The following is a 14,723-nucleotide window of genomic DNA, read 5'->3' on the forward strand; positions in this document are numbered from 1 at the left end:
CAGGTGGCGGTGCCTTTGCAGAGTGACGCAGGTGCGCGGCCTGGTGCCATTCAGGCATCGCACCTTGGATGAGGAGTCAGTAACGGGAGCAATAACCAGCCGTCCTGAAAATAAGGGCTTTGTGTTGTTGGAGCTGGCACACCCTGAGTTGCGTGAGCGATTAACTGTCCTCGAGTTGGCTCAGCAGAAGCCACCGACATGGCTGTGGATCAGGTGCTTGGGCCCCGGCACCAGAGAGCGGCGCCTTGTTCGGCAGAGGAGGGGCCGGCCCCTCGCCCTGTGCCTCGCCTCCAGCGCCTGGGAAGCCACGAGCTCAATTTACAGTTTAATTTGAAAGGACATAGGGTGGTTGAGTAAGGCACAGTGAGTCTCCTCCTCATGAGCCAAAAAAAAAAGTTTTTAGGAGTGGAGAGTGGCCAATTTCTCCCTGACGACAAAAGCAGGAAGGTTGGGATCTGACCCATTTAAAGCTCACCTGCAATTCACGAAAACAGTGACTTCCACTGGTCTCTTTGTATGGATGAGCTGGGGTTGTCACAAAGCTAAGATGCAGCTGAGAATCCCATTGTTTGCAGAAATAAATACATTAACGACGTGACTATCTTGATCTGACTTTCACCTTTACATAATGGTTTCTTTATCTTTCTCTGACGTGTATTTCTCACAACAGAACCCAAGTTTATCCTCCTGTCCAAACACTGTACTTACCCGTGTGGACACAGATCTGAGTCACAGGGTTGCTCTCTTTGACACCAGTCATGAATGTCAGGAGACATCGGTTGAAACTCCCACCACAACTCTTTCAGCACCACAACCAGTACCCTTACCCCAACAACGAGAAGTGTATGCACTTTACAGAACTGCTTAGGATTTAAAAAAAGTAAAATAGATATAGAGGAAATAAATAATTAGAAAATAAAAAGCACAGGCTGCTTCAAATAAAAATGTGTTGTGTTTGGCTGCCATCCAGATTTCCAAGTTATTCCAGGTCTGATAGTCTGAGATGCTGAGTACACAGATCTTCAGTAGAAGCCACGGGCTCGGCATCTGTGCAAGTCCGGTCTCTTAGCTCCCGGATCAAAGAACAAATCCTCTCTCTAGGTCTCTTTTGCCTTTTTAACCTCACAAAATCTTCCCATACGTTTTACTGGCTTCACACAATGCTCTTGCTTCAGAACAGTGTAAACTGCAAATAATGGCATCACTAAGCAAGTATTAAATGAATGGAAGTGTAAAATCATACCCAGAGTCCTCAAAATACACGTAATATTGCTGGATGACCTCAGATGCAAACAGAGTTCTGGTTTGGGGGTTTTTTAAATGCAAAACATTCAGGTTTTATTTTTAATTTAGAACAATAGAAAGAAAACTTAGAGCATTTGCTTATATTACACTATACTTTTGTGGTGTTTTTCTTCACAAAAAAAAAAAAAAAAGCAAATCAGGGTCAGTACTGAAGGCTCCTTTTGTCTTATTTCATAATCTATTGCCACACAAACACAGAAGCAACCAACTGCTCTGTAATATAATTGTTCTGTAAATTCACGGAGTCAAGGTCACGTCAAAAACCAAAATCCAAGGATCTATTTCTATTCATTGGATATGCTCTTTCCCTCCCAGTCTTGCAGAACAGGGAATACCAGTCATTATTATAAGCTGGTAGTAGTCTCAATGTGCCATTCATTACAGCACTTCCGACACAAACAGACACCTCTTCTTCACAAAACTTTTTTCTGAAAAGAAGACATGGAAAGAGAGACACAGGCTCAAAACCAAAATACATCCAATTTACATGTTTAATAAACAGTGGACCCACTACCCCCTTTTCCTTACCACTATTTGACAAATTTCTAGCATGCAGTAAGTCAGAAGTGGCTATTACCTCACTGAGTTTTATTCAGACAGCATTTTAAGGTTTGCTGAAAGCTGTGTAGATTGGATCCTACCTTTGTTACAGCATCCCATCCCAGCTTCCTTAGTGACTTAATTATAGATGCTGTGCTGTGTGTCAACTGCCTCTGATCAACTGTTTTATCTAGCTCATCTGCTGAGAGAATATTTTCTTTGGATAAGCCTGTATGGCCTGTTAGACTGTGATAAAGGCACCAGTACTTATTTTCCGTGCTGGGATGACATCTTAGTGCATACTGACATACGCTATATTGCTGTTCTGCAGCTCAGGATGGAAAGGTGGGGTGATTACTCCAGAGATCTCTGCACTGAGCTTTAACAATAACGAATTAAGGGAAGTTAATCATGGGCCATGCAGCTATCTTCCTAAGAGGCTTAATTATAAATGTTGTGCAGTGTACAACTGCAAGAGGAGATGGGTGTTAGCTAGTGAATGTGTCTTCTGAAATTACCTGCGTGAACCTAAGATGAACCTGAAGAATTAGGGGATAAACATCTTCTTGAAAATCTAGAAGAATATTCCAAATTAGGAAACAGCAAGAGAAAGTGGTGTGCTACAAACAACTGAATTGTTTCCAGTTCCTAACTGCTAACTAAACGGCACTTGAAAATTAAATGTAACACTCATGGTTGCAACTGCATCTGCTTAACTTAAATGCTCAAATGAAACTTCTCTTCCCATTTACATTTATCACTTAAAATATATTTGCCTAGTTATTATCCTTGGTATATTTTTTCAGGCTGCTTGGGTAGTCTGTTGAAAATTACTGATCATTGCCAGTGAGCTGAGTGCCTGTGGAAACTAGGAGTTGCTAAGTGTCTTGGTCTCGCATACAGTCAGCCCAGTGATCCGAACAGCAGTTCATCATGGGAAAGAAAGGACGCAAGAACATAAACAATGATAAATATAACCAATGACACTAAAAATGACAGAGAAAAAACAAGGTAGGTGCAAATATAAAGGCACAGTAGAGCCATGATTGCCAGTCAGAAAAACAGCTGAGTAGGAGTTCGCCGTTTAAGAAACCTCTGAAACTGCATACATTATGTTTAGATTAGATGGAGAGGAGTTTCATAACTAAATAACAAAGACTACTGCAATTACAATATGGGCAGGTCAACAGCATAACAAAAAATATGTTCTTACTGAAGAGAATGAGCAAAAATTCCCTTATACTTGATGGAATCACATTCATTTAAAAAATCACAAATTGTCACCTAAACGGCACTCCATTATGTTCTTGATTGTGGAAGGAAGACTTTTCCTCCACTACTGTGCCTTACAAGTTACCGGTGAACACAGCACGGTACAGAGTGTTATCTGATTTAGCTGGGAACGTTACCTGCACGTCCAGGGTGATTCACATGCTCTCTGCTATGCCCATACCCCTCCCATGCCAGGTGGCTTGGGCTTGTTGCAAGCAGAAGATGAAGCGATACTCTCCTCCTTGCCTCCTAACTACATCCCCCATACCACCAGGACACACAAGGCTCTCCACATCACTTCAATCCTAAACATGAGACAGAAGTAGGAGTTAGTACCATGCTATTTGGGGTTTAGATAACGATTCTGCTGCTTCTGAGCCCACATTGTGGTTTCTCCTACAGCCTTACGAAACCCATATGAAGAACTTGGTCTGCCTTGAGCTGCCTCTCCCCCGAGCAGGCTGCCCTGGGGGAGGGCAGGCAGAGCTTTCTGGAAGCCACCTGAGGTGAGGCCCAGCTCCAAAGGCAGAGCTATTCCCAGGGGAATGGGCTCACCCCTGCTGGCAGTGGCCCTCAAGACTAGCCACAGGCACACTCGATGGGTGATGATGAGCTCCCACTGGGCCCATCAGTCCCCATCACAGCTGACCACGGCGACCCGCCACCCACTGGGCCCCCTCAGGTTTCACTGAGGGTGACTGCCCCACCGCCCCCTTCCCCCCCCCCGGCAGGACCACCCCGGCCGGCTCGGCTCGGTGCCCGGAGAGCAGCCGAGGGCGGTCGGTGACCGTTCCCCTCCCCGGGGACCCAGCAAGGAGCGCGGAGAGGACGCGCAGCGGGGCGGCGGGCTGCGGGGCCCGGCGCCTTGGTGGGTTGCGGGGCCTGAGGGGCCGGGCGGCGGCTGCTGGGGCTGACCGCGCCGGGCACGGGCGGCGGCGACAAGCCGGCTCCCGGCAGGGCTGGCGGGGGCGGAGGCGGGAGCGTCAGCAGCTTGCGACCGGGGCGGAAGGAGGCGCTGGGCGGGCACCGCGTGTGAGGAGAGCCGGGCCGGGCCGGGCCGGGCCTGCTGGCGGGGCTCAGCCCCGGGAGGTAACGGCTGTGGGGACGGGGGGACGCGAGGCCCTGAGGAGCGGCGGGCGCTCCGGGGCGAGGGCGCTGCCGCTGCCGCTGCCTGGGGAGCCGCCGCCCGCACCCGTCACGGGTTAATGCTGCTCTCCGGCGGGCTAATCCCTCCTCTGACCCCGCGGCGGGCTCTGTCCCCTTCCCTGCCGGGTCCGTGCTTTTCCACCCCCACGCCAGCAAATACCGAAGGAAATCAATCAGCCGTGGGGCCGGCCCGGGCAGCCGTTGGGTTGCCGGGTCCGCAGCGGTGGGCTCGGGCGCGGCCCGGGCGCGGCGGGAAGCGGCCCGCGGAGGGGGGGTACCCGCCACCGGGGGCGGCCCTTCTGCTGGCCAGGTAGCCGGTTCACCAGCCTCCGTGTTACCGGGGGGCTTGTGCAGGCTGTGCCTGCCGCCTCCTCCTCCTTCTCCGCCTCGGGAGGTTTCCCCTGCTGCCGCCTCAGGCAGCCGGGCCTCTGGAGAGGGGAGAGGCAGCCTGCCAGGTCTGTGTGGAAGCCGCTCGGGAGAGGCACAGGCGTTTCTGGGGTTTGGTGAAGGGAACACGGAATCCTTGTTGTGGTTTGAATTTGGGAGGCTGCGAGGGGGTTACCCGTGTCATTGAGCGTAGGTCGCTGCCGTCCGGGCAAGCCCATGGAAAAGCCCTGACCCCTGGCCAGCGGGCACTGCCTCGCCTTCCCCTCCCGCTCCACAGCACCCTGTGGCAGGCGCCATGCTGGGCCCGGACACCTACGTGCTGCCCAGAGGGTGAAGGAGAGACATGTAACAGCAGTGCGTGAGGCGCTGCGTTGGCAGGGAATGGGAAAATGATTGAAAATTATGGCAAATGAATGCAAATGAGTGTGGATCGCTGTGCTCCTTGCCGTAGGGAGACATGGAGAAACTAGCCAGGCTCCTCACAGACCCCAAGTTTACCCCAAGTGTATGAATATAACGTGCCAGGTGAGATCCGAGCCTGGAAGATTCGTCACTTGGGATGTCAGTGTACACAGTGGTGACAATTAGCTGTGGTAAGTGGAGAGGCTCAAAGGAAGGCAAAGAAACGAAAAGCCAGTTTGTGTAATCAAATGGAGAATAGTTTTCTCCATGTCCCTGCAGACATGCTGCAGGAATGTTGCTTTTGCACAGGAATGTAACTACAGTGTAAATACTGTGAAAGAAATGGATTACAGCTGATGTCCTTTCCCATGCTACTGTTCTAAGAGCTGAAAACTGCATTGCATTATTAGTATCCAGAATGAGAACTACTGTTGTCATTTATGAAAGATTAAAATGTGAATATAATTGGAAGGTGCAAGCTGTAAAACACGGTTAAGCATTTGTACTATCTCACAAAGTCCAGTACGTATACATTCCTGAATTCATGGGATGCCCTTCCTACTATTTCATCATATGTCCAGACAGGCCTATTCTGCTTTGGCATCTGAATACCTTATGCAATAAGCATGTCATAATCTTTGGAAGTTTTGGCCACAAGCACATCTGTTTATCAGTCTCAGTGACTGCAGTGGAAAACATAAGTCTAGCAGGTTGACAGCAAATTGAACTACAGCAAGTTTTGGTCAACAAAAACAGACTAGAATTTGAGAGCTAAAAGTTTTTAATTACAATTATGAAGTAGGACCAAGCTGTTATACATTGAATACAAAAACACCGGAATCAAATGAATATTCTGAAACTGAAAGTAAAATTGCTTTTAATTCTCTCAGGGAAGAAGTACCAGAAATCTGACTTTCAGAGCCTTCTGTGTAGGCTTTCATTTCTAACTTTGGGGTGACTGTTACTTCATTGAACAATTCCTTCCATGAACCTGCAGCTTAGGTAGTTAGCTGCCTTATCTGAAAGGCAATGCCAGATTTCATTGTAAGCTGCCCTCTAATTTCTAGATTGTCTTCTCAAAGACAACAAAATTTAATTATAATTCTCTAAACGGTTCTGAGACCATGGGGCTAAAGTAATACAACTGTTTGCATTAGCTCACAAATGGTTGTTTACATTTCGTTACAGCACAGATCACTTCCCAGACAATTACTTTGCACCTTCAATGGCAAATTAAAGGTCATGATAGTTTTTTTTCCTTGTAGTTAGTCAAATTTATACATAAATTAATGCAGATACTATCTTTATCCTATCTCTAAACCTTCATTTGGAAAACTTTCAAATAAACTTTTGTAGCGGACCTAGTAATTAATATCCAGGCAAGTAACAGTTGTCATATATTGTAGATCACCAGGGATAAGCCAGTAGTTACTACATAACAACATACGCTGAGAGCTTGTGAACTGGAATTGAACAGAGTGCTGAAATTGGTACTAACTTGCAGGTTTTCAGTAGTGTTGTAGAGCAGGTTGAGTAAATTATAATGAATTTCCTAAATTTTCTTTAAAATGTATCATAAAATGGGAAAAATACTGGTTATATTCAAATATGTGGGATCGTTCCATTGATTTTACTTGAGTGCAGGGCGGGGGTAGGTCCCTGAACTTCATGGAATTCTCTTGCTAACATCTTATTTGCATAGCGTGGTTTTGTTCTGTACTGGGGAAAATAAAGTTACTTGGTTTTGTGTTTGTAGTTTCAGCTCCATTGTGATCCTGCAAAGCTCTCTTAATGTATTTATTCTCTTCTAGGTGACAACTATCAGCCAACTGCAAGACTGTCACAATGAGTTTTGTTGAGTATGAAGATACAATAAAGGATGGTGACACAGCTATTGTGTTCCTGGGCCATGAATCCATGTTTCCTGTGAAAGTCCAGCATGGCACGGTAACTCAGACTAAGTACGGGGTCATCAGGCATTCCACGGATCTCATAGGCAAGAAGTACGGCTCTAAAGTGACCTGCAGTAAAGGGGGATGGGTGTTTATTCTTCATCCAACTCCAGAACTATGGACCATGAATCTTCCACACAGGACGCAGATTCTGTATTCCACTGACATCTCTATAATCACCATGATGTTAGAACTGAAGCCAGGCTCCATAGTATGTGAATCAGGTAATAATTAATATGTTGAAATCCTTTATTAAAAACTAACATCAACACTTTCATGAAAAAACAGGCTTATCTTTACATTTTGCGAAAACTTTTTTTTTCATTATGATACAATTTTCCCAGCCTGCACATCAAGTAATTCTATTTCATGTGCACATGTTATCAGCTGCTCTTTCTTCAACAAGTGATGTTACCTTGGTACGCTGGCCTCACGTATGGGTATACCTTTGCGTATGTGTTTGATTAACTTATCTTCTTAGAAAAAATATATACATGTTTTTCTTTCCCTTTTCTAAATCTGTTGTTAAGTACTTCAAAAATACTCTTAACTACATGATTTCAGTCAAAATTCAGGCTGTGAATTTTCAGTTTCAGAAAACATAGTTGACATAACCCAGTGAAAGAGACTGATGATAGGGTGTTGAACTAACAATGGAAGTAAGTAGATATAAATAAATAGATATAAATGTAAATAACATTGTACCATGTAAGTACATATACTTTGTCTTTCTCTTCCAAAGTGTGATCCACTTGTAGCACTGCAACTGCATGCAAAATGACTGTAGCTGTATAATACAGTGCTTGATGTGTTCATCACAGGGCTGTGTTTTTCTAAACTTGGTTTAATTTATTACAGCTTCTATGATTTTGCTTCATTTGCAAGTAAGGAGTGAATTTTTATATTAATAAATGTTTTCCTGATTAAATACGGTTTATAATAATGCCTTCATGACTTTATTACTGCAGGCAGTATGAGGCTTGCTTGATTTGAGTGCATCTCGGTGATTTGGAAAAAACCAAACTGAAATAGTTTGTCTTTGTTTTTTCTGGCTATTTCCTTTGAGTGTTTTTGTGAAGCAGTTTCATACACTTCCCTCTCAAGCATAGATATGGCAAAGGATCGACATGGTGGGGTTGTGCTGCACTGTATTTTCTTACATTTAACATTTCCACATCCCATCCAAGCATAATTTGGGGCAGCTTTTCAGGCATAATGACCGCTTTCCAACACAACTGAAACACCACTTATCTCAGCATCCAGTTGCACCGTTCAAGGAACAGGTGGTATATGGTGCTGCTTGCTGTATGGCAGCACTTGAAACAGCCAAAGCCATATGCAGAAGTACTGCTAAAATGGTTGGGTCCTGTGAGTTTATAATTTGATCTGTAGGATGATCAGGCATTTTTAGGTTTGTCATGGGAAGTAGCTGTAGTATTCATTGGGCAGCTTTTCCCTGCTATGTTTAGGCAGGATGGGAAAAATAAACACAGCAAATTACTCAGGGTAGAGGAGATTTTAATTGCTCCATGCTCTGCCGCACTTGGAACAGGCAAATAAAGCTACACATAAAATGTTTTCAGTAACATCAAAGGTACCTAGAAAGGGTGAAAATGTTCAAAAGCTCATTTGTCTAAACTGCTAAGAAATGGAAACACTTGATGAGGTAACCTGTTCAGATTCCCAAAAATGCTATGAGTCAAAAGTCCTAGCCACAAATAATCCTTTTTGCTAATGGGAAACCATTCCCAAGTTTATTTTACTGTCTATGCTGTCAAAGTATTATAACTTCAGCTTTCCAGGAAAAGTAAATGGTATTACTGCTATAGTTGTCCTTGAAAGGGTCGCTGTTCACAAAGAAGGAAGGAAAGAGTATGGCATCAAATTAATCTGGTTAACCTTGAAGCAAGAGAACTTACTGCAAATTTGCTTGCAACTGACCAGAAGCGGTGATTTGAATTAAAAATTTTACAGGTATTGACAACCAGAGCCTCCAGTGTGATGATGTAACCTGCTTTGGTGCCATCCTAAATTAGACAGTATTCAGTGATCCAAAATCATTAGTTCTAGATTAACCTTGTGTGGCCTAGACGGAACCAGTCCAATGGCAATTAATAGAAACAAGACAGGAAATCTGGTCTAGTAATGACGTTTGAGTCTGCTTCCTGCTGATGCTGGTTTTAGATATATTTTGAGCATTAATTAGCATGGAGGTCTGTCTTGTTTTATTATTTGAAATTGAACTGTTACACATAGTTGCTGTATGGACTGGCAAAGAGGGCATCGTAAAGAGGCCAGGCTCTTTTCCTCTGGTCTTACTAATTAGACCATGGAGAGTGCCCTGCATTTACTCAGTGCAAGCAAGCAGAATTGTGGATTAGTCTCCACAAATGTATGAAGAAACGTTTGAAAAACTAAGATGAAATACCCTCTGTGTCATGTTATAATGCTGTGAATACAAGTATAAATGATCTTTTGTGTGTGATGATAAAAATTCAGTAGAATGGTCAGAAGGCTTAATTCTATATCGCTTGAATTATGCAGTTTAAATTGATTAGTTATGATGGGTCATAAATGATATAAACATATTAATATAGTTTTTACTATTTTTAATCGTCTTTAATAAATACATAAAGAGCAAGCTTGTCAGCAGTGCATGCATAATTAAAATGATCCAAGTATACTCTATTGAGGCTATAAGGGAACTCGACATCTGCCTGATGTTTCATGACGGAGGTGTAGGAATATGATCCTTTTACTATCTTCTGCTAATTTCTAATTTATAAAGGTAGGTTGAGATTTAAAAACTGGTAGCACTGTTACTGGAGCTGAGATCTCTTGAAAGCATTGCTCACTGGTCTGAGGAATTCCCCACTCTGATACAGTCTTGAACAGCCTGATCTTCCTAGAATTAAAGGATACTTGAGATAGCTGCTAAAATACCTGCTGTGAGCGGCCCAGTGGCATGAAACTTGAATTCTCATCAGGTAACTTTGATCCCATTTGTGTTCATTGCATGTGCAGCCACTGTCTAGATAAAGGAATAAGCTGGATCTTTTTATTTTTGTGTTGCCACACTCTCCAAAACTATTCTTGATGTCAACTTCCCAGGCAAAGTTATTTTCAGTCCACTGGTTACAGCTGCCTGTAGTGTAACAACTCCATTTGACAACAGGTTTTGAGGTTTTTGCATTTATTTTTACACTGCATTGGAACCAATATGAAACCTTTCAGATATTTTTTCCAAACAAAAGTGCACGGAACCCTTTTGTTTGTTTCTTTTTCTTTCCAGTTGACATGTTTCAAGGCTTTTTTACTGTCCTCTCTCCTGGTGAGACCTAAAGAAGTGTCTGTCCTAGCCCTCAGAATTACTCAGAGAATACAGTACGGCACTGTGAAACCTCATTTAATCTGATAAATCTCAGAAATATTTTGGCTTCAATCAAGCATAGTATTTAGACAAAATGTAATTTAGTCAAAAGTATTCTAACCACCGTCCCAGCCATCCTTCAGCACATTCAGCAAAATCAGACTCACATGAGCAAAAAGGTTAATTGGACTTTTTGTTCCCCTTCAGCTAAATCCCAAATTAAAAATTGCTAAACCCTGTTCATTGCGACATAGCAATGGGTTTCTGAGCCCATAGACAGGATTTCTGAAGGCTGAGAACAGTATTCTGGGTCCTCATGGTTTCTCTGTGGAGGAGTAACAAGAGCTGCCAGCCAGCCTTACACTAGAGCTTCTCAAAAAGTTATGAAATTTTCAAACTCACAGCCTGGGTATAGATTTTGTTAAGAGTACACTCATAAAAAAATAATGAGGACTTAATGATTAATGGATACTTAATAAATGATTAATAGTTTATTGTGGAGTCCCAGCAAGTCAGCTGTATGTTTATGAGTCTTCTGAAGTGCTTATAGACTTTTTGACAAATACTGCTCATGTCTTTATAGTTTTTGTGGGAGAAGTGTATGTAAACTGTTTGCAGCTCTATCTTTAGTGTAAAGCACAGACCGGAGTTTGTATTAATTTGATTTTGGAACGTGTTCATAGGAGTTAAGTCTATGTTTTGTAATTTCTCCCTTATCTACCTCTTAGCACCTGTTAAGGTTAGACTGAAAGAAGAATTAAAAAAACCAATCCTTGTATAGGACCTTTTGAAGTATACAAAAGGCCTCATCAGTACAAATGTCAGAGAGCATAGTATTCCCTTGACATACCAAAGAACTGAACCAAAACTGTGGCCACATGAGGCATCGCTCTAATGAATTCAGACTTGTGGCTGACATGCAGCTCATGAGGAATGCTGTTCATTCTCTAAAGTGTTTGTTTTCAGACTTCCTGGACTCACTTTCATCTTATCATTTCACTTAACCACCAGGCACATTTCTCTTGCAGCTCTGAACATAACAATATTATGCCTGATCTGCAGAAGATCCCTCCCTAAAAAGTTCTGACTGAACCTCTAAAGAAAAACTCAGTCTTCACATTCCCATTCCTTTTGTAGGAAGTGCCAGCCTTTAAAAATTCCCTAACCATCCTTTCCCCAGCTCTTCAATCTGGTCAGTAAGCACTGGCCCTCTTTGACCTCCAGCCTGCTGCCTAAAATGCCTATTTCAGCATGGTGTCCACAACAGATGGGCTGAAGGAAGAGCTAACTTTGTGTAAAGGGAATTTCTTAATTTGCTATTTCCTTTTTCAGCTCTCTTTCCCTCTTGTCCTCCCTCTCTCTGCCTCTGCTCTTGCTGTGTCTCACCTCTGCTACCAATGATTTGTGCCCTTGAGTATCTTCGCAGTAAGGTCTTTGGGTTAGTTTCCATCAGATGCTTAATCTCTCTTCATATATTTGCTAAAAATCATAAATGATTCTCCAGTTACATAAACTTGTCATTTACAATGAGCAGACTTCTCCTGATCAGTGTTTCTTGACAAATATTAGCTGTGGAGTTGTTAGCTCTGTCTAAAGATTAATTTTCCTTTGGTTTTGAGGCTCCTTCCGTTCTCATGGCTGACTCATGACCTGTCTTACTAATGCTAGGTCTAAGTGGTGTAGCTAGGAGACAAATACAGCAACACTGTCATTATTTTGTTGTATTTACTCATTTTGGAATATCTTAGGTAGCCAGATTTAGCAGCAGAAACTTCAGTTAAAATGTTGCTAGATATTGTAGAGACTCAGTATTAAATAACACTCTGCACACTTTTAGCTTTTCCTGTTTCTAAATAATATGAACTATGTATACACTTCAGCTTCTTCAGCTTTATTCCAAAATGCTTTTGCTTATGACAACTGTAAACATCTGTAGGTCCTAAATCACGTTTTGTAGTTCCTTTTTTAAAAAGAAGCACCCATGATGAGAAATTTTTACGGAAAACAAGCCAAGCGATAGCCTGCAGTGAGGAAGTGTAGTGGAGTACTACATACTGTAGCAGAACATGGGTGGGATTCCAGGAGGCTGGGCAAATATCCTTTGTGATAAAAAAACCAGATTAAACAGAAAACGTTATGAAAATGTAGTCTTAGTCAGTTACCAGTCTAGGTGCTGTGCTAGATGCTGTGGTAACGCTCATGTTTCTCTTGACGGCGTTCTGATGTGTGTCTATGCTGTGTTGAAATAGCACGTGTTATTTTTTAACAGCTCAGGTGTTGTCCACTGCAGCTTTGAAAAGGTGAGAATCAATCTTAATGTGGACATTGTCTCACGATGGCTGAGGTGCGTGGAGGCTTCTCTGTGGAAAACCTGTCACTTGAACAAGCTGAGAGTGAGAGGAACAGATGTGTTTGAGATCAGGGCAATGATCGAGGAGTTAATCTGATCAATACTTTCTTGTTTACAAATGAAGTATCAGTAGGTGCTGAGCTAGAGTGTTTCATCTAGGTGTCCACTTGTTAGGATTGAAATCCTTCTAAAACTGCAGTGTTTTCCTTGTCTTGGGAGAGGGCAGAAACACTCCCCTGAGCTTTGATGTATCAGAGAAGAGTGGAGTGTGCTTGAGCCCAAGAAGGGAAGGATACATCCGTCTGCAGGGCCGTTAGCCACCTAACTCGTGATTTTAAGACAGGATCTTAATTCATGTCTTTGGACTGAGATCATAGAATCATAGAATCATTTGAGTTGGAAAAGACCTTTGAAATCATCAAGTCCAACTGTTAACCCAGGACTAGCAAGTTCATCACTAAACCATGTCCCTAGGCACTGCATCTACGTGCTTTTTAAACACTTCCAGGGAGGGTGATTCCTTTCCTAATCTACATGTTGATCCGTAGTGCCTCCTTCTCAGATTTTGAACTCTGAGTATGGCATACTGGGGACCCTGGGGTGTCTCATTAAATGCTTGCAATGCAGAGGTCTGCTTATTGATGAAGTTGTTTAAGATCACAGAATAGTCGGTGTAAAAGAGCATCATATTTTCCAAAGGCATTAGCAATGACCTAAGTACTCACCTAGTAGCAGCTGTGGTGTTAAGAATGTCTCCAGCACAGTTTGAATTATCGTTGTTTTACCTCTCTTCTGTAGAGTCCATTCATGATTAATATGCTGTAGTTACATGGACGTTGTCCTGTGGTAGAGCTAACAGTTTCTAAGGCTATTTATAGTACAAGCTGCCAGAAAGGCAAGCATCCTGGTGTAAAAATTATAAACTATGTATTTGTTCTAGAAATTGTCTTACCTTCTGCTTTCTAGGTCAGATCAGGACCATAGGTATTTCACTGCACCTATATGAGAATGAAAATCTATTTAAGTCCATCCAGTTCTTAACTTGCCTCTTCTGATACAACATACTCATTTTTGAGCATTCAGGTTTTTTGTTTGTTTCTAGACATGTAATTCAGCTATGATATTTCAGGTTTGCTAGCATTCTAGTCCACATCTTCAGTAGTACCTCTTGCATTTTGCTGCTCTCCTGACTGATTCTGTATCATGCTAAGGATACCTTTCATTTCCCAAGGAAACCTGAATCTGACTAGAACTTTCCAAACTGGTTCCTAAGACTCTTTAAGTCAGTAATATTTTGCTGAATGCTGCTTTTTTCAGTAGTGATTTTGAAATAAGGACAAAGAGAAATTGAAAAGGAATTGAGAAGGTAGTGGGAGGACTCAAATGGTGAATGTTGCAGATTTGCAGGGGAGAAGGTGAATATAAATATTCATTTCCCCTTCAACATCAGAGAAACACAGGCTTGAACCCCTGCCTTGTGTAGACAGTGCTGATTGGGCTTTAGGTGTTGACTATGGACTCATGCTGAACTGCCAGACTCTCATATTCTTGATAAATCACATCAAGCGTGCTGAACTATCAGGCACATGAGAGTTGAGGATCATCATCATTTCACAGGACTGGGCTCAGGATCTGTCATCTTTTCAAGGAGAGATTTTGCCATGGTGGGTGATTCATAACGGTTTTGTTCTTTGTTTCCTGCCGTTTTGAGAGTGTTGTCACGGTGAAGGCAGGCAGCATTTTCAGAAATACTGTCATTAATGATGTTAGGGGATAGAATTTGATATGTTAAAATATGATACATATGTATTATTCTCATGCATGCGGTAGTCTGTCAACAATAAATAATTCCTGGCAACCTTTTTTAACAAAAGCTTAGTCTGTAATACGCCTGCAAGTGGTGACTTCCAACATCCTGGTTTCAGTTCAGGGTTTGGCTTGGAATGTTTGTGGATAAAAAAAAGAGTACCAGAAAAGAAGCAAAAAAAATTCTTAACGA

The 14,723-nt window shown here is 42.7% G+C and overlaps 1 protein-coding gene across 6 annotated transcripts in view; it reads left to right on the plus strand.

The window, feature by feature from the left end:
• Nucleotides 1-3,854: 3,854 nt before the first annotated feature.
• The window catches only part of TRMT61A (tRNA methyltransferase 61A), a 28,139-nt gene continuing 17,270 nt past the window's right edge, over nt 3,855-14,723 (plus strand). For 5 of the 6 annotated variants that reach the window (XR_013929566.1, XM_080396094.1, XM_080396092.1 and 2 more), the window contains exons 1-2: nt 3,855-4,206; nt 6,864-7,228. Coding sequence is in view for 5 of the 6 variants with exons in the window: in XM_080396094.1 (XP_080252220.1) it covers nt 6,898-7,228 (331 nt within the window). In the remaining variant the exon portion in view is untranslated. Of the gene's footprint in view, nt 4,207-4,253; nt 5,244-6,863; nt 7,229-14,723 lie in introns of those variants that run through there. The other variant, XM_080396093.1, reaches the window with a different exon arrangement.

This window comes from Falco punctatus (genome assembly GCF_963210335.1).
Source record: "Falco punctatus genome assembly, chromosome: 7".
Classification (NCBI taxonomy): Eukaryota; Metazoa; Chordata; class Aves; order Falconiformes; family Falconidae; genus Falco; species Falco punctatus.